Below are 21105 nucleotides of genomic sequence, written 5' to 3' on the forward strand. Positions count from 1 at the left end.
TGGGGGTGGGGCCGAGGTGACACGCGTCCCATCCTGAGAACGAGCGCTGGACATGTCCACGAAAGCAAATGGTTTCCTGCCCCTTCCCCCAGTCCACTGTGGGCCACAGGTTTTAGGGAGCAACATCTCCCCCTACCCCTCTCCTGCCGGCCCCAGGGACCACACCCACTGGGCAAAGTTGAGTGTTGTTTTATCACCTCCCCCTACAAGTCAATCGGAATCTATCGCTCCGTCCCCTACTACGGGCAAGGACGCTTCCCAAATGCCAAGGCCAAATATTAGCTCAGCCCCATAAACACAATTGCACAAGCACCCGACCCAAATGGAGGTGCAGACCCAGAACCCCAATCCCCTCCTCCTTCACACACACTCTTAACCCGAGACACGCGCAGGCAAGGCTGAGCCCGCCCGGCGAAAGCCACCGACACCGCAGCCACCCGCCCCGCTGATGCCACGCCGCGACCGTGGCACGCACTGCGGACACGGCAGGAGCAGTCCCAACACACACACACACACACACACACACACACCCCTCACACACGACTCAGATTCTGCGAACCAAAGACACCCACTGCGGACAAGCACGCGCCGCAAACGCCCCCGCCCCCCCCCCCCCGCCCGGCCGCAGATCGCAGACCCCCGCGCAGGCACCGAGTGCACCGAGTCCCCTCACTAGCTCCGGACCCGGGCGGCCAGCTCCGCAGCCCGACGCAGCCCAAGGCGCGGGCGCACCCGCTCGCAGCAGCCGTTCCCGCCTCTCCCGGCGCCGGCCCTTACCGCGCACGGCTAGCAGGCAGAAGGTCAGCGCGAGGAGCTCGGGGCCGCGGCCGGCGTCTCCCCACGCCATGGGGCTGGGTTCGGGCCGCCGCCGCCGCCGCCGCCGCCGCCGCCGCCGCCTCCCCGCGCCTCGGCCGCTGCTGCCGGGGGAGGGCTCGCCGGGCGTCAGTGGCCTGGGGAGGCGCGGCGCCGCGGGCGGGGGCGCGGCCTCGGGGGCCCAGGCCCGAGTTGGGGCCGGCGCGGGGGCCGGGGCCGCTGCCGCCTCGCCCGCCCCTCCAACGCCATCTTGAGCGAGCTGCCCCGAACGGGGGCCCCGGCGAGTGCGGCCACTCGGGCCCCGCCGGGGACCCTGCGCCCGCGCGCCACGACTCTGCGCCGCGCGGGGGCTCTGCTCGGCCGGGGTCTGTGTCCCGGGGCCTCGCCCTCTCCGGGTCGCCGCGGGGCCCCCGTGAGGCCGCCTGTTGCTGAGTCTGTATCTTAGTCTCCCTGTCTCTGAGTCTCCTGGTCTCTCTGCCTCGGCGTCTCTATTTCTTCGCCCTATTGCTGCCTCGGTGTGTCCGCCATCTCCGTTCCAGGTTCAGGGGAGGCAGATTCAGGGCTACGGTCTTTGCGGATGGCCCCTTGCCACCCGAGCCCAGGTCCTGGCCTGGATCCTGGTTCGCTTGTCCACACTCTGGCTACCCTAACCGACCCGCGGAGATCATAGTTCCTCCTCATTCCCATTTCCACAGCTGTCCCAAAACAAGGGCTTCTTTTGGGCTCCTTCCCTTGCTCTTGCAGTAACCAACCCAGGCAGGGAACTTACTGTCTACCATATTCAGCACTACCACATTCAGACGTCGCCGCATGGGGAAACTGAGGCTGGAGATGAAGTGTCCTTTGCCCAAGGACAGGAGGCTAGGGCCTGACTGCATCTGGTTTTTTGACTTCGGAAGGTCATCTCCACCCCCATACCCTGCCTCTGCTGTCCAGCATTTACTGAACTACTCTTTCTCTCATTCTTCAACGGTACCTTTTTCAACCTATCTAGCCAGACTGCCTGCCTCAGTATCCCGCAAATATTTCTTGTTCTACAGGCAGGGGTTCAACTATCAGCCTAGGATGGGGAAAAGAGTACCGATTCAATGACCTTGTTAAGGTCCTTTCCAACTCTAGGATTCCCTGTGTCTCTAAGTGTTCCTGTGACTTAGAGTCATCTTGTCTCTGCCTATCTGTTGTCAGGTAACCCTCAATAATCACTGGTACTTTGCAGATCTCACAGGCCTGGCGTTTATTCATTCATTGCACGCCTCATCTTCACGTGGCCTATCAGCAGCATTTGACCTCGTGGATCACTCCCCCTTCCTTGAAACACTTGCTTACTTTGGTGATCTCATCTGGTCCTCAAGGCTTTAAAGCGGAAAGGAGGCCGAGGTGGGTGGATCACAATCTCAGGAGATCGAGACCATCCTGGCCAACACGGTGAAACACCGCCTCTACTAAAATACAAAAAATTAGCTGGACGTGGTGGCACGTGCCTGCTACTCGGGAGGCTGAGGCAGGAGAATTGCCTGAACCCGGGAGGCAGAGGTTGCAGTAAGCCGAGGTGGTGCAACTGCACTCCAGCCTGGTGGCAGACCGAGACTCCGCCGCAAGGAAAATAAAAAAGGGCATTTTTGTACTAATGATGCCTAAATGTATAGTTTCAGCCTAGAGATCATTGTATACTTTCCTAAACCCTGGACTTGTGTATCCAGCCATCTATGCCCCAGTTCCATTAGCTGTCTAGCAGACAAATGTATCCCGATCTTTCTTATCAATCTATCTCCTCCCATAGTCTTCCTCATCTCAGTTTCTAGCAGCTCCATCCTTCTTGTTGCCCAGGTCAAAAATGTAGAGGCTGAGCATGGTGGCTCATGCCTGTAATCCCAGCACTTTGACAGACTGAGGTGGGAGGATCGCTAGAGGACAGGAGTTTAAGACCAATCTGGCCAGCATAGTGAGCCCTCCATCTCTATTTAAAACAACAAAAAAAATGTAGAGTCATCTACTCTTCATGTTCAGCACTTTCACCCTCCACTTTCCCACTGTGGCCTTGGTCCAAGCACTGTCACGGCTCATCTGGATTGCTGCAGTAGCCTCCTCACTGATCTCTTTCTGTCCTAGTCCTCCTTTAGTGTGTCCTCCATACAGCAGGCAGAGTGATCCTGTTAAAATGAGATCACACCACTTCTCTGCTGGAAACCCACCAGCGGCTCCTACATCGGAGCAAAAGTCAAAGTCCTTACTGTGACCCACAAGGCCTATCTGATCTGTAGGTTTGTTTTACCTCTCTGACCTGCCCTTCGACACCACCCCCTGTGCTCACCACCTCTCCAGCCACACCATCCTCCTTGCTGTAACTTGATCACAGGCAGCCTCCTCCCTCCAGCCTCAAGATCTTTGTCCGCCAGTGCAAGTCTAGAGGTCTGTTCCCTCGTACTGGATACTGTAAAGGCTTTCCCACAACCCTACCTCCCACTCTTCCTACCCCCTTCCCTGCTCTCTATTCTTATATTCAACACTGTCACTTTCTTTTTCCTTTTTTTTTTTTTTTAGACAGAGTCTTACTCTGTCGCCCAGCCTGGAGGGCAGTGGCTCATTGCAACCTCTGCCCTGTGGGTTCAAGCAATTCTTGCCTCAGCCTCCCGAGGAGCTGGGACTACAGGCCCGCACCACCATGCCCAGCTAATTTTTTTTTAAATGGAGTCTTACTCTGTTGTCCAGGCTGGAGTGCAGTGGTGCGACCTCAGCTCACTGCGTGCAACCTCTGCCTCCCAGGTTCAAGCCATTCTCCCGCCTCAGCCTCCCAAGTAGCTGGGACTACAGGCATGGGCCACCATACCCAGCTAATTTTTGTATTTTTTAGTAGAAACAGCGTTTCACCATATTGGACAGGCTCGTTGCAAACTCCTGATCGGCCCGCCTAGGTCTCCCAAAGTGCTGGGACTACAAGCATGAGCCACCATCCTTGCTGTGGAGGAAATCCACAGCAAGAAGGCCAATCTTTTGTATTCTTTTGTTTTGATTTGAGACAGAGTTTCACTCTTGTTGCCCAGGCTGGAGTGCAATGGCACGATCCTGGCTCACCGAAACCCCTACCTCCCGGACTCAAGAGAGTCTCCTGCCTCAGCCTCCCGAGTAGCTGGGATTACAGGCATGTGTCACCATGCCCAGCTAATTTTGTATTTTTATTAGAAACGGGATTTCTCCATGCTGGTCAGGCTGGTCTTGAACTCCTGATCTCAGGCAATCCACCTGCCTCAGCCTCCCAAAGTGCTGGGATGACAGGTGTGAGCCACCATGCCTGGCCAACACTTGTCACTTTCTTTTCTTTTCTTTTTTTTTTTTTTGAGGCAGATTCTCGCTCTGTTGCCCAGTGCAGTGGCTTGATCTCAGCTCACTGCAACCTCCAACTCCCGGGTTCAAGCGATTCTCCGCCTCAGGCTCCCAAGTAGCTGGGATTACAGGTGCCCGCCACCACACCTGGCTAACTTTTGTATTTTTAGTAGAGACGGGGTTTTACCATGTTGGCCAGGATGGTCTTAACTCCTGACCTCAGGTGATCCACCCGCCTCACCTCAGCCTTCTAAAATGCTGGGATTACAGGCGTGAGCCACCTTGCCCAGCCTACACTTGTCATTTTCTAACATGCTTCACTGCTGAATGCTAAGCAGCTAAACTAGTATTTCACACTGTGTAGGTGCCAGGGGACCAGGATAAAAAATACAAGTCACTGCTCACAAGGACAGTAGTGTCCTAAGTGGCATGGGGTGGCAGAGAGGATGGGATAAAAGGAGGAGGGATTGACCATGAGTGGGGAGGTCAGGCTGGTCTCGAACTCCTCCTTTTCTCAGTTGAGAAAGGCGGCTTCACAGTACTATTGATTGGTTGTGGATATTTGACATGGGTCTGGACAGTTTAAAAGGCTAGAACTGACAGGGTGTTGGAGGAACACCCTCTGCAGAGGCCCTGGACTATGAGAGCACAGGGAAGTGTTCCAGAAATGGCAGATGCAATCACTGATTCAAGGGGCACCTGTTATGGGTCAGGCCTACTCTGGGCACTGGCAGTGAGTGGTGAACAAGAGGAATCTTGCCTGAATGGTACTTAGGCCACTGAGGGCAACGGGTAAGTGTGATACAAGCGGTGATGGGGTACAGGGAGGAGGGGCACTTGGGCCAGACCTGGGGGAGGCAGAGAAGTCTCGTAGGAAAGACAGTGTAAGCAGAGTGCAGGAGGTGTGCACTGGGCAGGAGAGCAGAGAAAGGGCACGAAGCCAAATAGGGAGGCCGGGGCCGGATGGGCAGGCCTCATAGGTTATCTAGAAAGCAGTTGATTTAACTGTCAATTGAATGGGCCGGGCACGGTGGCTCAAGCCTGTAATCCCAGCTCTTTGGGAGGCCGAGGCGGGTGGATCACGAGGTCAAGAGATCGAGACCATCCTGGTCAACATGGTGAAACTCCGTCTCTACTAAAAATTAAAAAAAAGAAAAATTAGCTGGGCATGGTGGCGCGTGCCTGTAATCCCAGCTACTCAGGAGCCTGAGGCAGGAGAATTGCCTGAACCCAGGAGGCGGAGGTTGCAGTGAGCCGAGATCACGCCATTGTACTCCAGCCTGGGTAACAAGAGCGAAACTCCGTCTCAAAACAAACAAAAACAAACAAACAAAACTGTCAATTGAATGAATGAATAAGGTGTTGCCATATAGAGACTAACTCCACCAGCCACATACAAAAATCCAATTAATTTATCAGTATTCATATCTCAGCACAGGGGCTCTGGGTGGGGAGTAAGTGTGAGAGGAGGAGGGATGGAGTTATAGGTTCAGGCCAACCAAGCCCAGCAGAAGGAATAAGAGCCATGGTTCTTGGCCTTCCTCAATTGTAGACTTGCTGTGTGACTTTGGGCAAATTCCATCCTCTCTCTGGGCCTCAGTTGCATCACTGAGACAAAAGGGTTGGGGTATGATGAATATTTCTCTTTTTCGACAGGGAGTTTCTCTCTTGTTGCCCAGGCTGAAGTGCAATCGTGTGATCTCAGCTCACCGAAACCTCTGCCTCCCAGGTTCAAGTGATTCTCCTGCCTCAGCCTCCAGAGTAGCTGGGACTACAGGCATGCACAACCACACCCAGCTAATTTTGTATTTTTAGTAGAGATGGGGTTTCTCCATGTTGGTCAGGCTGGTCTCGAACTCCTCACCTCATGTTTGCCCGCCTGCGACTCCCAAAGTGCTGGGATTACAGGCGTGAGCCATCATGCCTGGCCCACAGTATTATATTTCGTTGTATATTTGGTCTTCTAACAACATTCATATGTAGTTTCATTTGCTGACTTTATTTTTCTTCACCTTCTTTCTTTCTTTTTTTTTTGACAGGATCTTGTTGTCACCCAGGCTGGAGTGCAGTGGCGTGATCTTGGTTCACTGCAGTCTCAACTTCCCAGGCTTAGGTGATCCTCCCACCTCAGCCTCTCTAGTAGTTGGGCCCACAGGCATGCACCCCCCTCGCCCACCCAGCTAATTTTTGTATTTTTTGTAGAGACAGGTCTCACTATGTTGCCTAAGCTGGTCTTAAACTCCTGGGCTCAAGCAATCTGCCCACTTTGGCCTCCCAAAGTGCTGGGATTACAAGCATGAACCACCGTGCCTGGCTCCGAATTCCTTTAAAATCAGCATGCATTATTTATGAGAAACAGGGTTTTTTAAATCATCAATTTAATTTAAATTAAAATTACCTTGAATTAATATGTTGTTTTACAATTAATTTTTTTCTTAAAATAACTTCCCTGAGACAGTACTAGGACAGAAGTGACATCTTGGGAACAGGTCAATGTAGTGGCAGGAGAATGGGACAGGGCTGGAGTTCCTGCAGGTTTGGCTAGCTCAATGAGATACTACTAAATAAAGGGGGGAGGAGCAGAACCAAGGAGAGGGAAGTGAACTGGCCTTTTAAACAAGTTGAGTGTGAGCACCTGTATGGTATCCAAGTGACAGCATGAAAGTGCTGGGAATGCAAGTTTCTTTTTCATTTCATTTCGTTTCTTTTCTTTTCCTTTTTTTTTTTTTTTTTTGAGACCGAGTCTTGCTCTGTCACCCAGGCTGGAGTGCAGTGGCTCACTGCAACCACTTCCTCTCGGGTTCAAGTGATTCTCACTCGTGTTTCACCCTCCCAAGTAGCTGGGACTACAGGGGCCCGCCACCATGCCTAATTTTTTTTTTTTTTTTTTTGAGATGGAGTCTTGCTCTGCCACCCAGGCTGGAGTGCAGCAGTATAATACTTGGCTCACTGCAACCTCCACCTCCCGGGTTCAAGCAATTCTCCTGCCTCAGCCTCCTGAGTACCTAGTATTACAGGTACATGCCACCATGCCCAGATAATTTTTGTATTTTTAGCAGAGACAAGTTTTCACCATGTTGGCCAGGCTGGTCTCAAACTCCTGACCTCAAATGATCCACCTGCCTCAGCCTCCCAAAATGTTGGGATTATAGGCATGAGCCACCACACCCGGCCAATTTTTTTATTCTTTAGTAGAGATGGGGTTCTGCCATGTTGGCCAGACTGGTCATTAACTCCTGACCTTCTGAAGTGGCTGGGATTACAGGTGTGAGCCAAAGGCATGAACCACGGTGTCTGGCCTGGAAATGCCATTTCAATCTGAATAGAGAGACGAGAATCAGAGAAAGTATTCTGTGAGCTGATACTTCTCCAATCAGAGCAGTGAACACACTTTATTATTGTTTGATAAATTGTCTGGCTCCACTGGTAGATGGTAAGCTCGTTGTGGCAGGAGCCATGTGTTCTCCTGTCTCCTTGGCATCTAGCACATTGCACAGAAGATGGTAAAATCCCAATGACTGTTTTCCAAATAAATGTTTTTTAAAAGTTACTTCTTTGTACATCTCAAAAACCATGCAAAAATGATGAAAATTTCATTTATTTATTCTATTATTTGACTTTTTTGGAGAGACAGAGTCTTACTTTGCTGCCCCAGCTGGTTTTAAATTCCAGGCTCCAAGTGATCCTCCCGCCTCAGCCTCCCAAAATGCCAGGATTACAGGCTTGAACCACCATGCCTGGGCCAAAAATGATGAAAGTTCTAAATCTGTAAGCAGGGGACAAGATAGCACATTATTGTGAATGGGGTTTGAGTATCAGAAAAATGTTGGGAAACACTTAACTGAGTAATCTCTAAAGTGTCTGTTGGATCTGACTCTAAATGAAGAATTTATGGATGACTTGCTCTGTAGATCAGCAGTGTGTACTCATATCATTCTAGACTAGATAACAGAATCCACCACTGTGGTGGTTTTAGAATATGTCTACAAGTTATTTGACATTCTTCCCTTTAAGTAGTAGAGGCTCGGTATGGTGGCTCACACCTGTAATCCCAACACTTTGAGAGGCTGAGGTGGGTGGATCACCTGAGGTCAGGAGTTCGAGATCACCTTGGCCAACATGGTGAATCCCCATCTCTACTAAAAGTACAAAAATTAGCCAGGCGTGGTGGTGCATCTGTAATCCCAGCTAATCGGGAGGCTGAGGCGGAAGAATCGCTTGAACCCAGGATGCAGTGAGCCAAGATCACACTATTGCACTCCAGCCCAGACAACAGAGTGAAAGTCCATCTCAAAAAAAAAAAAAGAACAGAATGTTTCAGAGGTGATACTGCCTGCTTTCTGAGGTCCGTCATAGAAGGAGATACTGCTCCTGCACTGCCTTCTCTTGGGGGTGTGCAGCTTTGGAGCCCTGGGCCACCATGTAAGAAGTCTAGCCACTTTGAAGCCATCATAAGAGAGACCATGTGGGGAGACCCCAAGGAGGCAGGGAGGCTGGAGGAGCCCCAGCTGTTCCAGCCCCTAGCTGTTTGACTCCTTCCAGCCCAGGAATGTGTAAGCGAGAAAACCTTCCCGAGTGTTCTAGCCCAGCCATTGTCTGACTGCAGCCACATAGGAGACCCTGAGCCCAGCCAACCCCCAGGACTGTAAGAGATAGTAATAACAAATGGCTATCTGGGGTGGTCTGATCTATGGCAACAAACCTGATAACCGGTGCAGCTGCTGGAATCTTTACTAGGTTGGGTTCACTATTAGAACCACTCACTGCCTCCCCCATTTATTCCTTTTTAAGGAATATTCAAAGATGTTTCTAACATCTTTACCTGTCATATTCAAAATGATCACCCACATTGCTCCCCTGCTTAAATGCTCTGAGCCAGCAGTGTGAGTCTCATTTCACCTTGAGATGCCTTTCCATACCTTTCTCATCGTGTCTCTAATTAATTTGTGGAATTACGGGATATTTTCCTTCTTTGTCCATTTCTATGTTTTTTGCAAACTATCCACATTGAACACTTATTTTTGCAAGGAGAAATAGTAAATGTAACATCGAGAGGAAAAAAATACCTATAATCTTCAGTTTGGGATGATGAAAAGATTTTTGGGGTAAATAATAGCGATGGATACATAATGATGTGAATGTACTTATGTCACTGAACTGTTCACTTAAAAATGGCTAAAAGGGGCCAGGCATGATGGTTCATACCTGTAAATCCAGCACGTTGGGAGGCTGAGGCTGGCAGATCACTTGAGCTCAGGAGTTCGAGACTAGCCTGTGTGACATGACGGAAACCCATCTCTACAAAAATTAAAAAAGTTAGCTGGGCTTGGTGGTGCATGCCTGTAGTCCCAGGTGCTAAGAGGCTAAGTTGGGAGGATCTCTTGAGCCTGGGAAGTGGAGGTTGCAATGAGCCAAGATCGCACCACTGCACTCCAACCTAGGTGACAGAGCAAGACCCTGTCTTAAAAAAAAAAAAAGAGTAGGCTGGGCGCAGTGGCTCATGCCTGGTAATCCCAGCACTTTAGGAGTCTGAGGTGGGTGGATCACGAAGTCGGGAGTTTGAGACCAGCCTGGCCAACATAGTGAAACCCCATCTCTACTAAAAATACAAAAAATTAGCTAGGTGTGATGGCATGCGCCTGTAATTCCAGCTACTTGGGAGGCTGAGGCAGGAGAATCACTTGAACTCAGGAGGCGGAGCTTGCAGTGAGCTGAGATTGCACTACTGCACTCCAGCTGGGGTGACAGTGCAAGACCCTCTCTCAAAAAAAAAAAAAAAAAAGCAACAAAAAAAGTAGGTAAGGGCCAGGGGAAGTGGCTCACGTCTATAATCCCAGCATTTTGGGAGGCCGAGTTGGGCAGATCACCTGAAGTCAGGAGTTCGAGACCAGTCTGACCAACGTGAAGAAACCTGGTCTCTATTAAAAATACAAAATTAGCTGGGTGTGGTGGTGCATGCCTGTAATCCCAGCTACTCAGGAGGCTGCGGTAGGAGAATCGCTTGAACCTGGGATGCAGAGGTTGTGGTGAGCCAAGATTGTGCCATTGTACTCCAGCCTGGGCAATAAAAGTGAAACTCTGTCTCAAAAAAAAAAAAAATAGATAAAATGGTAAATTTTATTTTATGTATATTTTATCATAATAAAAAACATAAACTCCCTTAAAACTCAACTTGAGTCCTCACTGATCTGACTATTCCACTCAACAGGTACTAGATTATTTCTCATATGGTGACTTCTTTCTGTTTAGATATCTCAGATGGAAGTTCCTTGAGGACAGAAGCTAGCACTGTTCACATGGGCAGGCCTACAGTACATTCACACACCAATTGCCTGGAAATCAAAACACATTTCTCTAAAGAATCAGCACAACAAATGATAGCTTCATCTCAGACTAGCCAATCAAAGCCAATTTAACTCATTAAATATTTGAAATGTTGTATATATTTCAGGGAAACATTGGAAATACTAGCAATTAAGCTAAATAGATAAATCAATGGAAAGTTGGAGGAGTCTGGGATTTAATTAGCAATAAATATGTAAACTAAAAAAACTAATTATTAACTAGGTAAAACAAAAAGCTCTGCATGACTGAAAACAAATTCAAAGTTTAGCTGGACATGGTGGTTCACACCTGTAATCTCAGCACTTTGGGAGGCCGAGGCAGGTGGATCACTTGAAATCAGGAGTTCAAGACCAGCCTGGCCAACACAGCGAAAACCCATCTCTACTAAAAATACAAAAAATTATCCTAGTGTGCTGGCATGTGCCTGTAGTGCCCGCCACTCTGGAGGCAGAGGTGAGAGGATCATTTGAGCCCTAGATGTGGAGGTTGCAGTGAGCCGAGATCGTGCCACTGCAGTCCAGCATGGGTGACAGAGTGAGACCCTGTCTCAAATAAAGAAAAAATTTCAAGTTTATTCCATGGATTCATCTCCGAATACATTTACATAGTCATAATGAAGTAAAAACTAAATTTTATCTAGTACAATTACAATAAAATTAAACTGAAGGAATGAGGAGGATGGGAACTGTGTGGTTATTTGGTAGAAATGGAAGGGAAGCCAGGCACAGTGGCTCACACACCTGTAATCCCAGCAGTTTGGGAGGCTGAGAGGGGCAGATCACGAGGTCAGGAGATTGAGACCATCCTAGGCAACATGGTGAAACCCCGTCTCTACTAAAATAGAAAAAATTAGCTGGTCATGGTGGCATGCGCCTATAATCCCAGCTACTCGGGAGGCTGAGGCAAAGGAATCACTTGAACCTGGGAGGCAGAGGTTGCAGTGAGGCGAGATCACACTACTGTACTCTAGCCTGGTGACAGAGCAAGACTCTGTCTCAAAAACAAAACAAAACCACACACACACAAAAAAGAAATGGAAGGGAAAACAGCTAAATTCTTTTTTTTTTTTTGAGATGGAGTTTCGCTCTTCTTGCCCAGGCTGGAGTGCAATGGTGTGATCTCGCCTCAACGCAACCTCCACCTCCCAGGTTCAGAGATTCTCCTGCCTCAGCCTCCCGAGAAGCTGGGATTACAGGCATGTACCACCACACCCTACTAATTTTGTATTTTTAGTAGAGATGAGGTTTCTCCATCTTGGCTAGGCTGGTCTCAAACTCCTGACCTCAGGTGATCTTCCCACCTCAGCCTCCCGAAGTGCTGGGATTACAGGTGTGAGCCACTGCACCTGGTGGAAAACAGCTAAATTCGAATCATTCATAGTGGGATGCCACTAGAGTGTACATAAATACTGAAAAAAAAAAGAATAACAATACAAACATATTACTTGAGACTTGTTGTATAACTTGACTCTGAACTATGTGCCTATGTAACACTGATACATTTAAAACTTTAAAAAAATTTGTTAAGCTAGATGTAATGGCTCATGCCTATAATCCCAGCACTTTGGGAGGCCGAGGTGGGCGGATCGCCTGAGGTCAGGAGTTTGAGACCAGCCTGACCAACATGGTGAAACCCTGTCTCTACTAAAAATACAAAATTAGCCAGGCATGGTGGTGCATGCCTGTAATCTGAGCTACTCAGGAGGCTGAGGCAGGAGAATCGCTTGGACCCAGGAGACAGAGGTTGCAGTAAGCCAAGATTGCACTCCAGCCTGGGCAATAAGAGCGAAACTCTGTCAAAAAAAATTCATTAAAAAGGTGGTGTAGGTGGACACCCTCCTTCTCTCCTACTCTCCCTCCTTAGCTCTCTAGGCAGACACTGTTCCCTCTGTCCATCCCATCAATGGCTACTTCCCACCTGGAATCACTGCTCCTGGACACTCACCTCTGCAAGGCTACTGCCCCAGCAAGACTGAGGTTCAGATCACTCCATTTTAGTCTCCTTCAGTAAGGACCCTGTACATCGGGCACAATGGGCTGAGACCACCCTCTCCAGGAGTCTCTCTGGATGCTCTGCCTGCAGCTGGACACACTGCTCGTGGCAGGACGGGAGCACTGAAAGGCATGTGACACTGTCATATTGTCCATCCATCTTTGGAAGCCCACCCCCTCCTGCTGGAGACTGTGTCTTCCCACAGCTTCTAGTGGGTGGGATCCTCACCCTGAGCCTGTTCCACCCAATAGCCCTTTGCTCTGACACTTTCCCCATCAAAGCACGACTATCCCATGACCTGCCCCATCCTCTGTCTCCAGACAAGCTAAGCCGGCTGAGGTGAAGCAAGCAGCAGAGCTGGGGGCAGATGCACAATCTCCTTAGCTTCCATCCTGCGTGGCCCTTCACACTCTTTCCCTGGCACCCCCAGCTTTTTCTACCATTCCCCCCCACAATCAGCGCTCTCAGTCTGCCAGCCCCCATGCCCCTTATCTCTTCATCCCTATTCTGCCTGCCTGGAATGACTTCCTTCCACCTGGGGAAACTTGTTCTATTTATTTATTTATTTTGAGGTAAAGTCTCAGCCTGTCACCAGGCTGGAGTGCAACGGCGCAATCTCGGCTCACTGCAACCTCCGCCTCCTGGGTTCAAGTGATTCTCCTGCCTCAGCCTCCTGAGTAACTGGGACTACAGGCTAGCGCCACCACACCCAGCTTTTTTTTTTTTTTTTTTTTTTGTAGTTTTAGTAGTGATGAGGTTTCACCATGTTGGCCAGGATGGTCTTGATCTCTTGACCTTGTGATCTGCCCTCCTTGGCCTCCCAAAGTGCTGGGATTACAGGCGTGAGCTACCAAGCCCAGGCGGGAAACTTGTTCTTTAGTGCCCAATCCAAACGCCTCCTCCTTTGTGCAGCCTTCCCTGACCATCCTCTTTTCCACTGCCTACTGAACTAGTAGCTCATGTCTGAGTGCTATGTGCCAGGCACTAGGAGCTTTGCAAGTGTTTTCTCATATCAAAGCCCTCAGCAGCTCCAAGAAATGGAACAACCATCAGGTCCACGTACCTGCTTAATTCATGTTGCTCGCTGATTAGTTGGTGAAGCCAGGATCAGCATTCCTCTTCTGCACTGTGACCTTGGGCAAGGCAAACAGCTTCTCTGAGTTCTCATTTCTTTCCCTGACCAAAAAAAAAAAAAAAGGTGCGGGAATAATAATATGCCTGACACCCCAGTTTTACTGTAAGACTCAGATTTAATATAATGATGTCATAAGGAAGTACTCTGTAAGTGGTGGGACACTCACCATACAAATGTTAGCAGTTGGTATTCAAAGGGAAATGTGTCATCTGGCTCACAGGTAAAACATTTTATCCCTAACAATGGCCTTACAGTTAATGATGCCTTCATGTAAAGGAATGTGCAGGTTGGGCACTGTGGTTCATGCCTGTAATGCCAGCGCTTTGGGAGGTTGAGGTGGGCAGATCACTTGAGGTCAGGAGTTCGAGACCAGCCTGGCCAGCATGGTGAAACCTTGTCTATACTAAAAACACAAAACTGGGCCAGGCATAGTGGCTCATGTCTGTAATCCCAGCACTTTGGGAGGCTGAGGTGGGCAGATCATGAGGTCTGGAGTTCAAGACCAGCCTGGCCAACATGGTGAAACCTTATCTCTACTAAAAATACAAAAATTACCCAAATGTGGTGGTAGGCACCTGTAATCCCAGCTACTCGGGAGGCCGAGGCAGAAGAATTGCTTGAACCTGTGGGAGGTTGCAGTGAGCCAAGATTGCACTACTGCCCTCCAGCCTGGATGACAGAGCAAGACTCTGTCCCAGAGAGGGTAGGAGGAATACAAAACTTAGCTGGGTGTGGTGGCACACAACTGTAATCCCAGGTGCTCAGGAGGCTGAGGCAGGAGAATCACTTGAACCTGGGAGGTGGAGGCTGCAGTGAGCCAAGATCACGCCATTGCACTCCAGCCTGAGCAACAGGGTGAGACTCCATTTCAAAAGAAAGAAAGGAATGTGCAATACCAGAAGATCAGCCTTCGTTTGGATCAGGCAAGCAGGAGGTATCTGAAGCCAGAGCTGAGTGCAGTCTCCCCCATAGGAGGCTTTTGTACCCACCCTTGTTCAAGGCCCAGAAACTACTGTCCTCCCAAGATCCCTGGGGCTGAGTCATGTTCCTCTCCCCTTCCAGCATCTGTCTTCTCCCCAGCCTCACAGCTCATGTCCTTGAGAGCAAACTGCGTTCTCTGGCAGGCGTGGATGGGTGGGGTTGGATAGCAGGAGTGCTAACTTCACTTCATGAATCACTTACAAACCCCCATCCCATGCCAGTTTATACTTGACGATTTGGCCTCACAAGCAACTCTGTGAAGTATTAAAACTCCACTTTAGGATCCAGGAAACCAAGGGTAGAGAAGGAGAATTGTTGCTCAGAATCACAGCTGCTGGAACTGAACCCAGTTCTATCAGATCTCAAATTCCTTTCTCTTTGTCATGCTCTCCCTCCTTTCTCTGGGCAAGTTCAGGGAGATTCATATCCAAGACCCACCCAGCACACACTTCTTGAGCTCAGCATCAGCTCAGTCCCCGAAGGAACTCAGACTTCAGGCAAGTATTATATTTCCTTTATTTTCTAGGATACATTCGTGTGTGTGTGTGTGTGTGTGTGTGTGTGTGTGTGTGTGTGTGTTTGGTTTGGGTTTTTTTGTTTTTTTGAGACAAGGTCTGGCTCTATCACTTAAGCTGGAGTGCACTGGAGCAATCACAGCTCACTGCAGCCTCAACCTTGTGGGTACAAGTGATCCTCCCACCTCAGTCTCCCAAAAAACTAGGACTACAGGTACATACCACCATGCCTGGCTTTCATATTTTTTGTAGAGATGGGGTCTTCTTATGTTGCCCAGGCTGGTCTCAAACTGCTGTGCTCAAGAAATTCTCCCACCTCGGTCTCCTAAAGTGCTGGCATTACAGGCATGAGCCACTGCACCTGGCTTGTAGAACACAGTCTTAATTCACGTTTTGATGTCTCTAATATTAGCGGCTTACAAATGGTGACATCTTAGATTTTAGGAAATTTAGTAGGAGTTCTACATTGAGAGTCCTAGATACTGCATTCAGGTGTCCGTGTTCAGCTACTAACTAGTTTGTGCCTTTGTGGGGAAGTCACTTTACCTCCTGGTAACCTCATTGGGTTAGTCAGCCTGAGTTCAACTAACTCAATGCCAGTTCTCCCACTTAACAGCTATATGGCTTTGTAGTCCTCTCTGGGCCTCAGTTTCCCCACCTGAAAGTGAGGGGAGGGGTCACTGATTTTCTACCTCTTCTTTTAAGCTGTGGAACGTGTTTTCCTTGAGTTGCTGTGGATGAAACAGGGGGTGGGGACCTCCTCCACTCCCTGTGCCTTTGTGGAGGCCACCCTGGCAACAGCCTTGGCACCCTCGTTTGGCGAATTCCTCTGCTTGGGTCTTGCTTGGGAGAACATTGTTCTGAGAGGTGGAGACACAGCTAGAATCCCTGAGCTTCAGTATGGACTCTAGGCAGCTGGTATGGCCATGGAGGAATCACTTCCTGGCTTGGCATCAGCTTCTTGTCTGTTAAGTGGTAAATTAGATAATTTCTAAGAATATGTTCTGGCTCTAATGTTCTGTGAATAAAATCTTTCATTGCTGTACCTCAGATACTTTTTTTTTTTGAAACAGAGTCTCGCTCTGTCACCCAGGCTGGAGTGCAGTGGCACGATCTCAGCTCACCGCAACCTCTACCTCCCAGGTTCAAGTGATTCCCCTGTCTCAGCCCTCTGAGTAGCTGGGATTACAGATATGTGCCACCATGCCCAGCTATTTTGTTGTATTTTTAGTAGAGAAGGCGTTTCACCATGTTGGCCAGGCTGGTCTCGAACTCCTGACCTCAGGTGATCTGCCCACTTTGGCCTCCCAAAGTGCTGGGATTACCGGCGTGAGCCACCATGCCTGGTCAGAGACTCTTTACTCTGGTTATATATTAGGATCACCTAGAGAACTTATTTGAAACAAATTAAAAGATGTCAGGACTTCCCCTCCCCATTTTGATGTAATGGAGCCTGGGAGGGACTCATATATGAATGTTTTAAAAAGCTGCCTAGGCAACTATAGTAGCAACTAGGGTGAGAAGGACAATACCTCCTGACCTGAAGCCTCAGTGGGGGATGAAGAACACAAACTAAAGGACATTTTAAAGAAGGAGTTCCAAAAGCTTGAAGTTGGGAAGAATTTGGTTTCTTTTGCGCTCAAATTGATAGATGGATGCTCAGGAACCTATAACCTATCAATCAGACAACCCTAAACGGGGGATGTCAGATTTTATTTGAACATTTTTTTGGTATTCAAGTGTCTCATACATATTTGGCCCTGCAGTAGGTATTACGGGGGAGACTTAAGTGTAAGGTACTACTTTGAGAGTGTGTGATCCAACTGGAGAAACAAAACCGATAGCAAAAACAGTATGGTATGAAACTAAATGCTAGGCTGGGTGTGGTCGCTCACACCTGCAATCCCAGAACTTTGGGAGGCCTAGGTGGACGAATCTCTTCAGGTCAGGAGTTTGAAACCAGCCTGGCCAACATGGTAAAACACCGTCTCTACTAAAAATAAAAAAATTAGCCAGGTGTGGTGGCATGTGCTTGTAATCCCAGCTACTCAGGAGGCTGAGGCAGGAGAATTGTTTGAACCTGGGAGGAGGATGTTGCAGTGAGCCAAGATTACGCCACTGCACTCCAGCCTGAGTGACAGGGAGACTCCATCTCAACAACAACGCAACAAAAAATAAATTAAATGCTAAATTTGAGATAACCTTTATTGAGTTACTGTATATCAGGCACCACATTTATTATGTATATTAACTAATTTAATCCTCCATTGAGTTTTTTTGTTTTTTTTTTTTTGAGACAGGCTCTCGTGCTGTTGCCCACGCTGAAGTGCAGTGGTGTAATCTCAGCTCGTTGAGATCTCCACCCCCATAGGATCAAGCAATTTTCATGCCTCAGCCTCCCGAGTAGCTAGGATTACAGGTGTACATCACCACACCCAACTAATTTTTGTATTTTTAGTAGAGACGGGGTTTTGCCATGTTAGCCAGGCTGGTCTTGAATCCCTGGCCTCAAGTGATCCTCACACCTCAGCCTTCCAAAGTGCTGTGATTACAGGCGTGAGCCACCTCGCCTGGCCATTAATTTTTTTTTTTTTTTTTTTGAGACACAGTCTTGCTCTGTTGCCCAGGCTAGAATGCAGTGGCACGATCTTGGCTCACAGCAGCCTCCGCCTCCTGGGTTGAAGGGATTCTCCTGCCTCAGCCTCCTGAGTAGCTGGAATTACAGGTGCTTGCCACCATACTTGGCTAAGTTCTGTATTTTTAGTAGAGACAGGGTTTCACTGTGTTGGCCGTTGGCCATGCTTTTTTTTTTTTTTTTTTTTTGAGACAGAGTCTCACTCTGTTGCCCAGGCTGGAGTGCAGTGGTGCGATCTCAACTCACTGCAACCTCTGCCTCCCGGGTTCAAGCAATTCTCCTGCCTCAGCCTCCCCAAGTTGCTGGGATTTACAGGCATGTGCCATCATGCTTGGCTAATTTTTCATTTTGTGTTTGTGTGTGAAATGGAATGTTGCTCTGTCACCCAGGCTGGAATGCAGTGGCGAAATCTCGGCTCACTGCAACCTCTGCCTCCCAGGTTCCAGTGATTCTCCTGCCTCAGCCTCCAGAGTAGCTGGGATTAGAGCACCACCATGTCCAACTAGTTTTTGTATTTTTAGTAGAGATGGGGTTTCATCATGTTGGCCAGGCTGGTCTTGAACTCCTGACCTCAGGTGATCCGCCTGCCTTGGCCTCCCAAAGTGCTGGGATTACAGGTGTGAGCCACCACCCCCAGCCAGAGGGTCTTGAATGTCACACAGAACTTGGATTTGATCAGAAACTAGAGCATCACTTGAAGTTCGGCAGGAAATAATTAGCTTGCCAGGGTGGGCGTGATGGCTCATGCCTATAATCCCAGCACTTTGGGAGGCTGAGGCAGGAGGACTGCTTGAGCCCAGGAATTCAAGACCAGCCTGGGCAACAAAGTGGGCAACATTTGCACCCCTACCTGTACCCCTATCTGTACAAAAAACTAGCTGGGCGTGGTGGTGTGTGCCTGAAGTCCCAGCTATTTGGGAAGGTGAGGTGGGAGGACCACTTGAGCCTGAGAGGTTGGGGGCGTGTTCATGCCACTGCACTCCCACCTGGGCAACAGAGGGAGACCCTGTCTCAAAAAAAAACACCTTCCTTTAAAGGAAGTGGCTTCTTCAAGGTGCTAGTTGGGTGGAAAGCGAAGTTGGTCCTGAGAGCCTGTTGAGGGCAAGGACAGTGTCTTCCTCAGCTCTGTTTTTTGATGCACAGACCTGGCACATGATTGTTCCTAAATATTTGCTAATGCTAAATGAAAGTTGAGAAATGCTTCTTTGAAGTCACTTGGAATTCTATTATCCACCCTGAACTCAGGGTGGGTAGAGAGCTGCTGTATTTATCCAGCACTGAGATTGTGAGACCTAGCCCTGGGACAGGAGAAATGATAGGAAAGAAGAGGAACGGATGGTTGACATAGCTCAAAGCAGTTAACTGGCAAGGCAAACACATCAAGTACCCAACTGAACTGCAGAAAGTGGTACTCACATGCATGCTTAGGGATGCAACGATGACAAGGTATGTGCTCAGTAATTAAGCCACCACAGAGGGTTCATTTCACAGAGGAGCTGTGTGGTTTCTAGAACCATCCTGGCCAGAGGACTGACCTGCCTGCAAATAACTGTAACCTGTGAGTTGAATGTTAAACTCTACCACATCTACGGGATGTTTTTTCAGTGAAGATGGGGAAATCCTGGAGCTGGCTAAGGACAACCATCCCGGCTAATTGCTTCCCCAGACTTCTATTTTAAGAACACTGGTTTGGATGCCCATTTAGAGACAGCATCTTTTAGTAAGGAGTGAGGAACAAACGGCAAACTGAACGATCTGTCTGTTCTGGGGCTGAAACCCCTCTAGTTCATTACAATGGGAGCTCAAACTCTTCCAGGGTGATAAAGCCAGGCAGATGAATCCTTAAATCCTGGTAAATCCCCAAACTACACCAAACCCAAAATAATATTATATTCTGGTTATAAGATTCTCTTACTGTGACTGTTTCACTCTGCTCCCCACAAAAGCCAAGGTTTCAATATCTGCCTCTTCATATCCAGTGGGTAGATGAGGTTAACAGGACCAAAGGGAAGTCAAAAGCTTCAAGGCTAACACTTGCTTTGACTCTGGGCACTGGGATTCTACAGCTGGAGGTCTACCCTTCCATCACAGTATGCAGGACGCTATGGCTGGACTCAAAGCTTTTGTTGTTTGGAGACAGGGTTTTGTTGTCAAGACTAAACCGCAGTGGTGTCATCATAGCTCACTGCAGCCTCGACCTCCTGGGCTCAAGTGATCCTCTGCCTCAGCCTCCTGAGTAGCTGGGACTACAGGTGTGTACCACCATGCTCAGCTAATTTTTTGAAGTTTTAGTAGAGATAATATCTTGCTATGTTGCCCAGGATGGTCTCAAACTCCTGAGCTCAAGCAATCCTCTCGCCTTGGCCTCTCAAAGTGCTGGGATTACAGGTGTGAGCCACCATGTCCGGCCTGAAAGCTAATTTAAAAAAAAAATTGAGATGAGGTCTGGCTCTATTGCCCAGGCTGGAGCGCAGTGGTACGATCTCGGCTCACTGCAGCCTTTTCCCCCAAGGCTCAAGCAATCCTCTCACCTCAGCCTCCTGAGTAGCTGGAACTACAGGCATGCATCACCACACCTGGCTAGTGTTTTGTATTTTTGCAGAGACAGTGTTTCACCATGTTGCCCAGTCTGGCCTTGAACTTGTGAGCTCAAGCAATCTGCCTGCCTCAGCCTCCCCAAATGGTAGGATTGCAGGCATGAGCCACTGTGCTGGGTGAAAGCTGATTTTTGATAGACTAAGGTAGTCTATAAAATTTCCCAACCATGTTGCCATAAATAGATCATATGTATAAAGAGATACTAATTTCTTTAGAGCTGAGGCGGGCCTGGCCAGTCACTTCTGGCTACAAGCAGCCTTAACAGCTTATCCTGGTGTGCCTGTTTATCCCTGTGTCATACGAGTGTCTTTTTGTTTCACAAGATGAAAAGGTTAGGAAGCACTCATCTACAGCAGTCCCTTATTTGATACTGTTTTGAGACGAAGTCTCACTCTGATGCCCAGGCTGGAGTGCAGTGGCATGATCTCCCCTCACTGCAACCTCTGCCTGCCAGGCTCAAGCGATTCTCCTGCCTCAGCCTCCCAAGTAGCTGGGATTATAGGCATATGCCACTACCACACCCGGCTAATTTTATTTTCAGTAGAGACAGGTTTCACCATACTGGCCAGGCTGGTCTCGAATTTCAGACTTCAAATGCTCTACCAGTCTCAGCCTCCCAAAGTGCTAGGATTAACGTGGGAGCCACTGCGCCCCACCCAGCAGTCCCTTATGTTAAATCATCTTTATTCCGAATAATTTCTGTATACAAAATAAAAGTAAGTTTAGGACCCTAATACAGCTATGGTTCTTAACCTTTGCGGAGTATTTAT

At 48.8% G+C, this 21105-nt stretch overlaps 1 protein-coding gene and 1 long non-coding RNA gene across 5 annotated transcripts in view; both read right to left on the minus strand.

Moving 5' to 3' along the window:
* IGDCC4 (immunoglobulin superfamily DCC subclass member 4) overlaps positions 1-919 on the minus strand; it is a 45255-nt gene extending 44336 nt beyond the window's left edge. For all 4 annotated transcript variants that reach the window (XM_035258895.3, XM_078333396.1, XM_035258894.3 and 1 more), the window contains exon 1: positions 778-919. In XM_035258895.3, the coding sequence (XP_035114786.3) occupies positions 778-847 (70 nt within the window). In that variant the 5' untranslated portion in view covers positions 848-919. The remainder of the gene's footprint in view (positions 1-777) is intronic.
* Positions 920-12457: 11538 nt separating this feature from the next.
* On the minus strand, positions 12458-15924 carry LOC144577280 (uncharacterized). Its single transcript, XR_013520752.1, has 3 exons — positions 15795-15924; positions 13535-13647; positions 12458-12593 (listed from the first exon to the last, which is right to left on the minus strand). It is a non-coding gene; the product is annotated as an uncharacterized LOC144577280 (long non-coding RNA).
* Positions 15925-21105: the final 5181 nt, after the last annotated feature.

This window comes from Callithrix jacchus, chromosome 8 (genome assembly GCF_049354715.1).
Source record: "Callithrix jacchus isolate 240 chromosome 8, calJac240_pri, whole genome shotgun sequence".
Taxonomy (NCBI): Eukaryota; Metazoa; Chordata; class Mammalia; order Primates; family Cebidae; genus Callithrix; species Callithrix jacchus.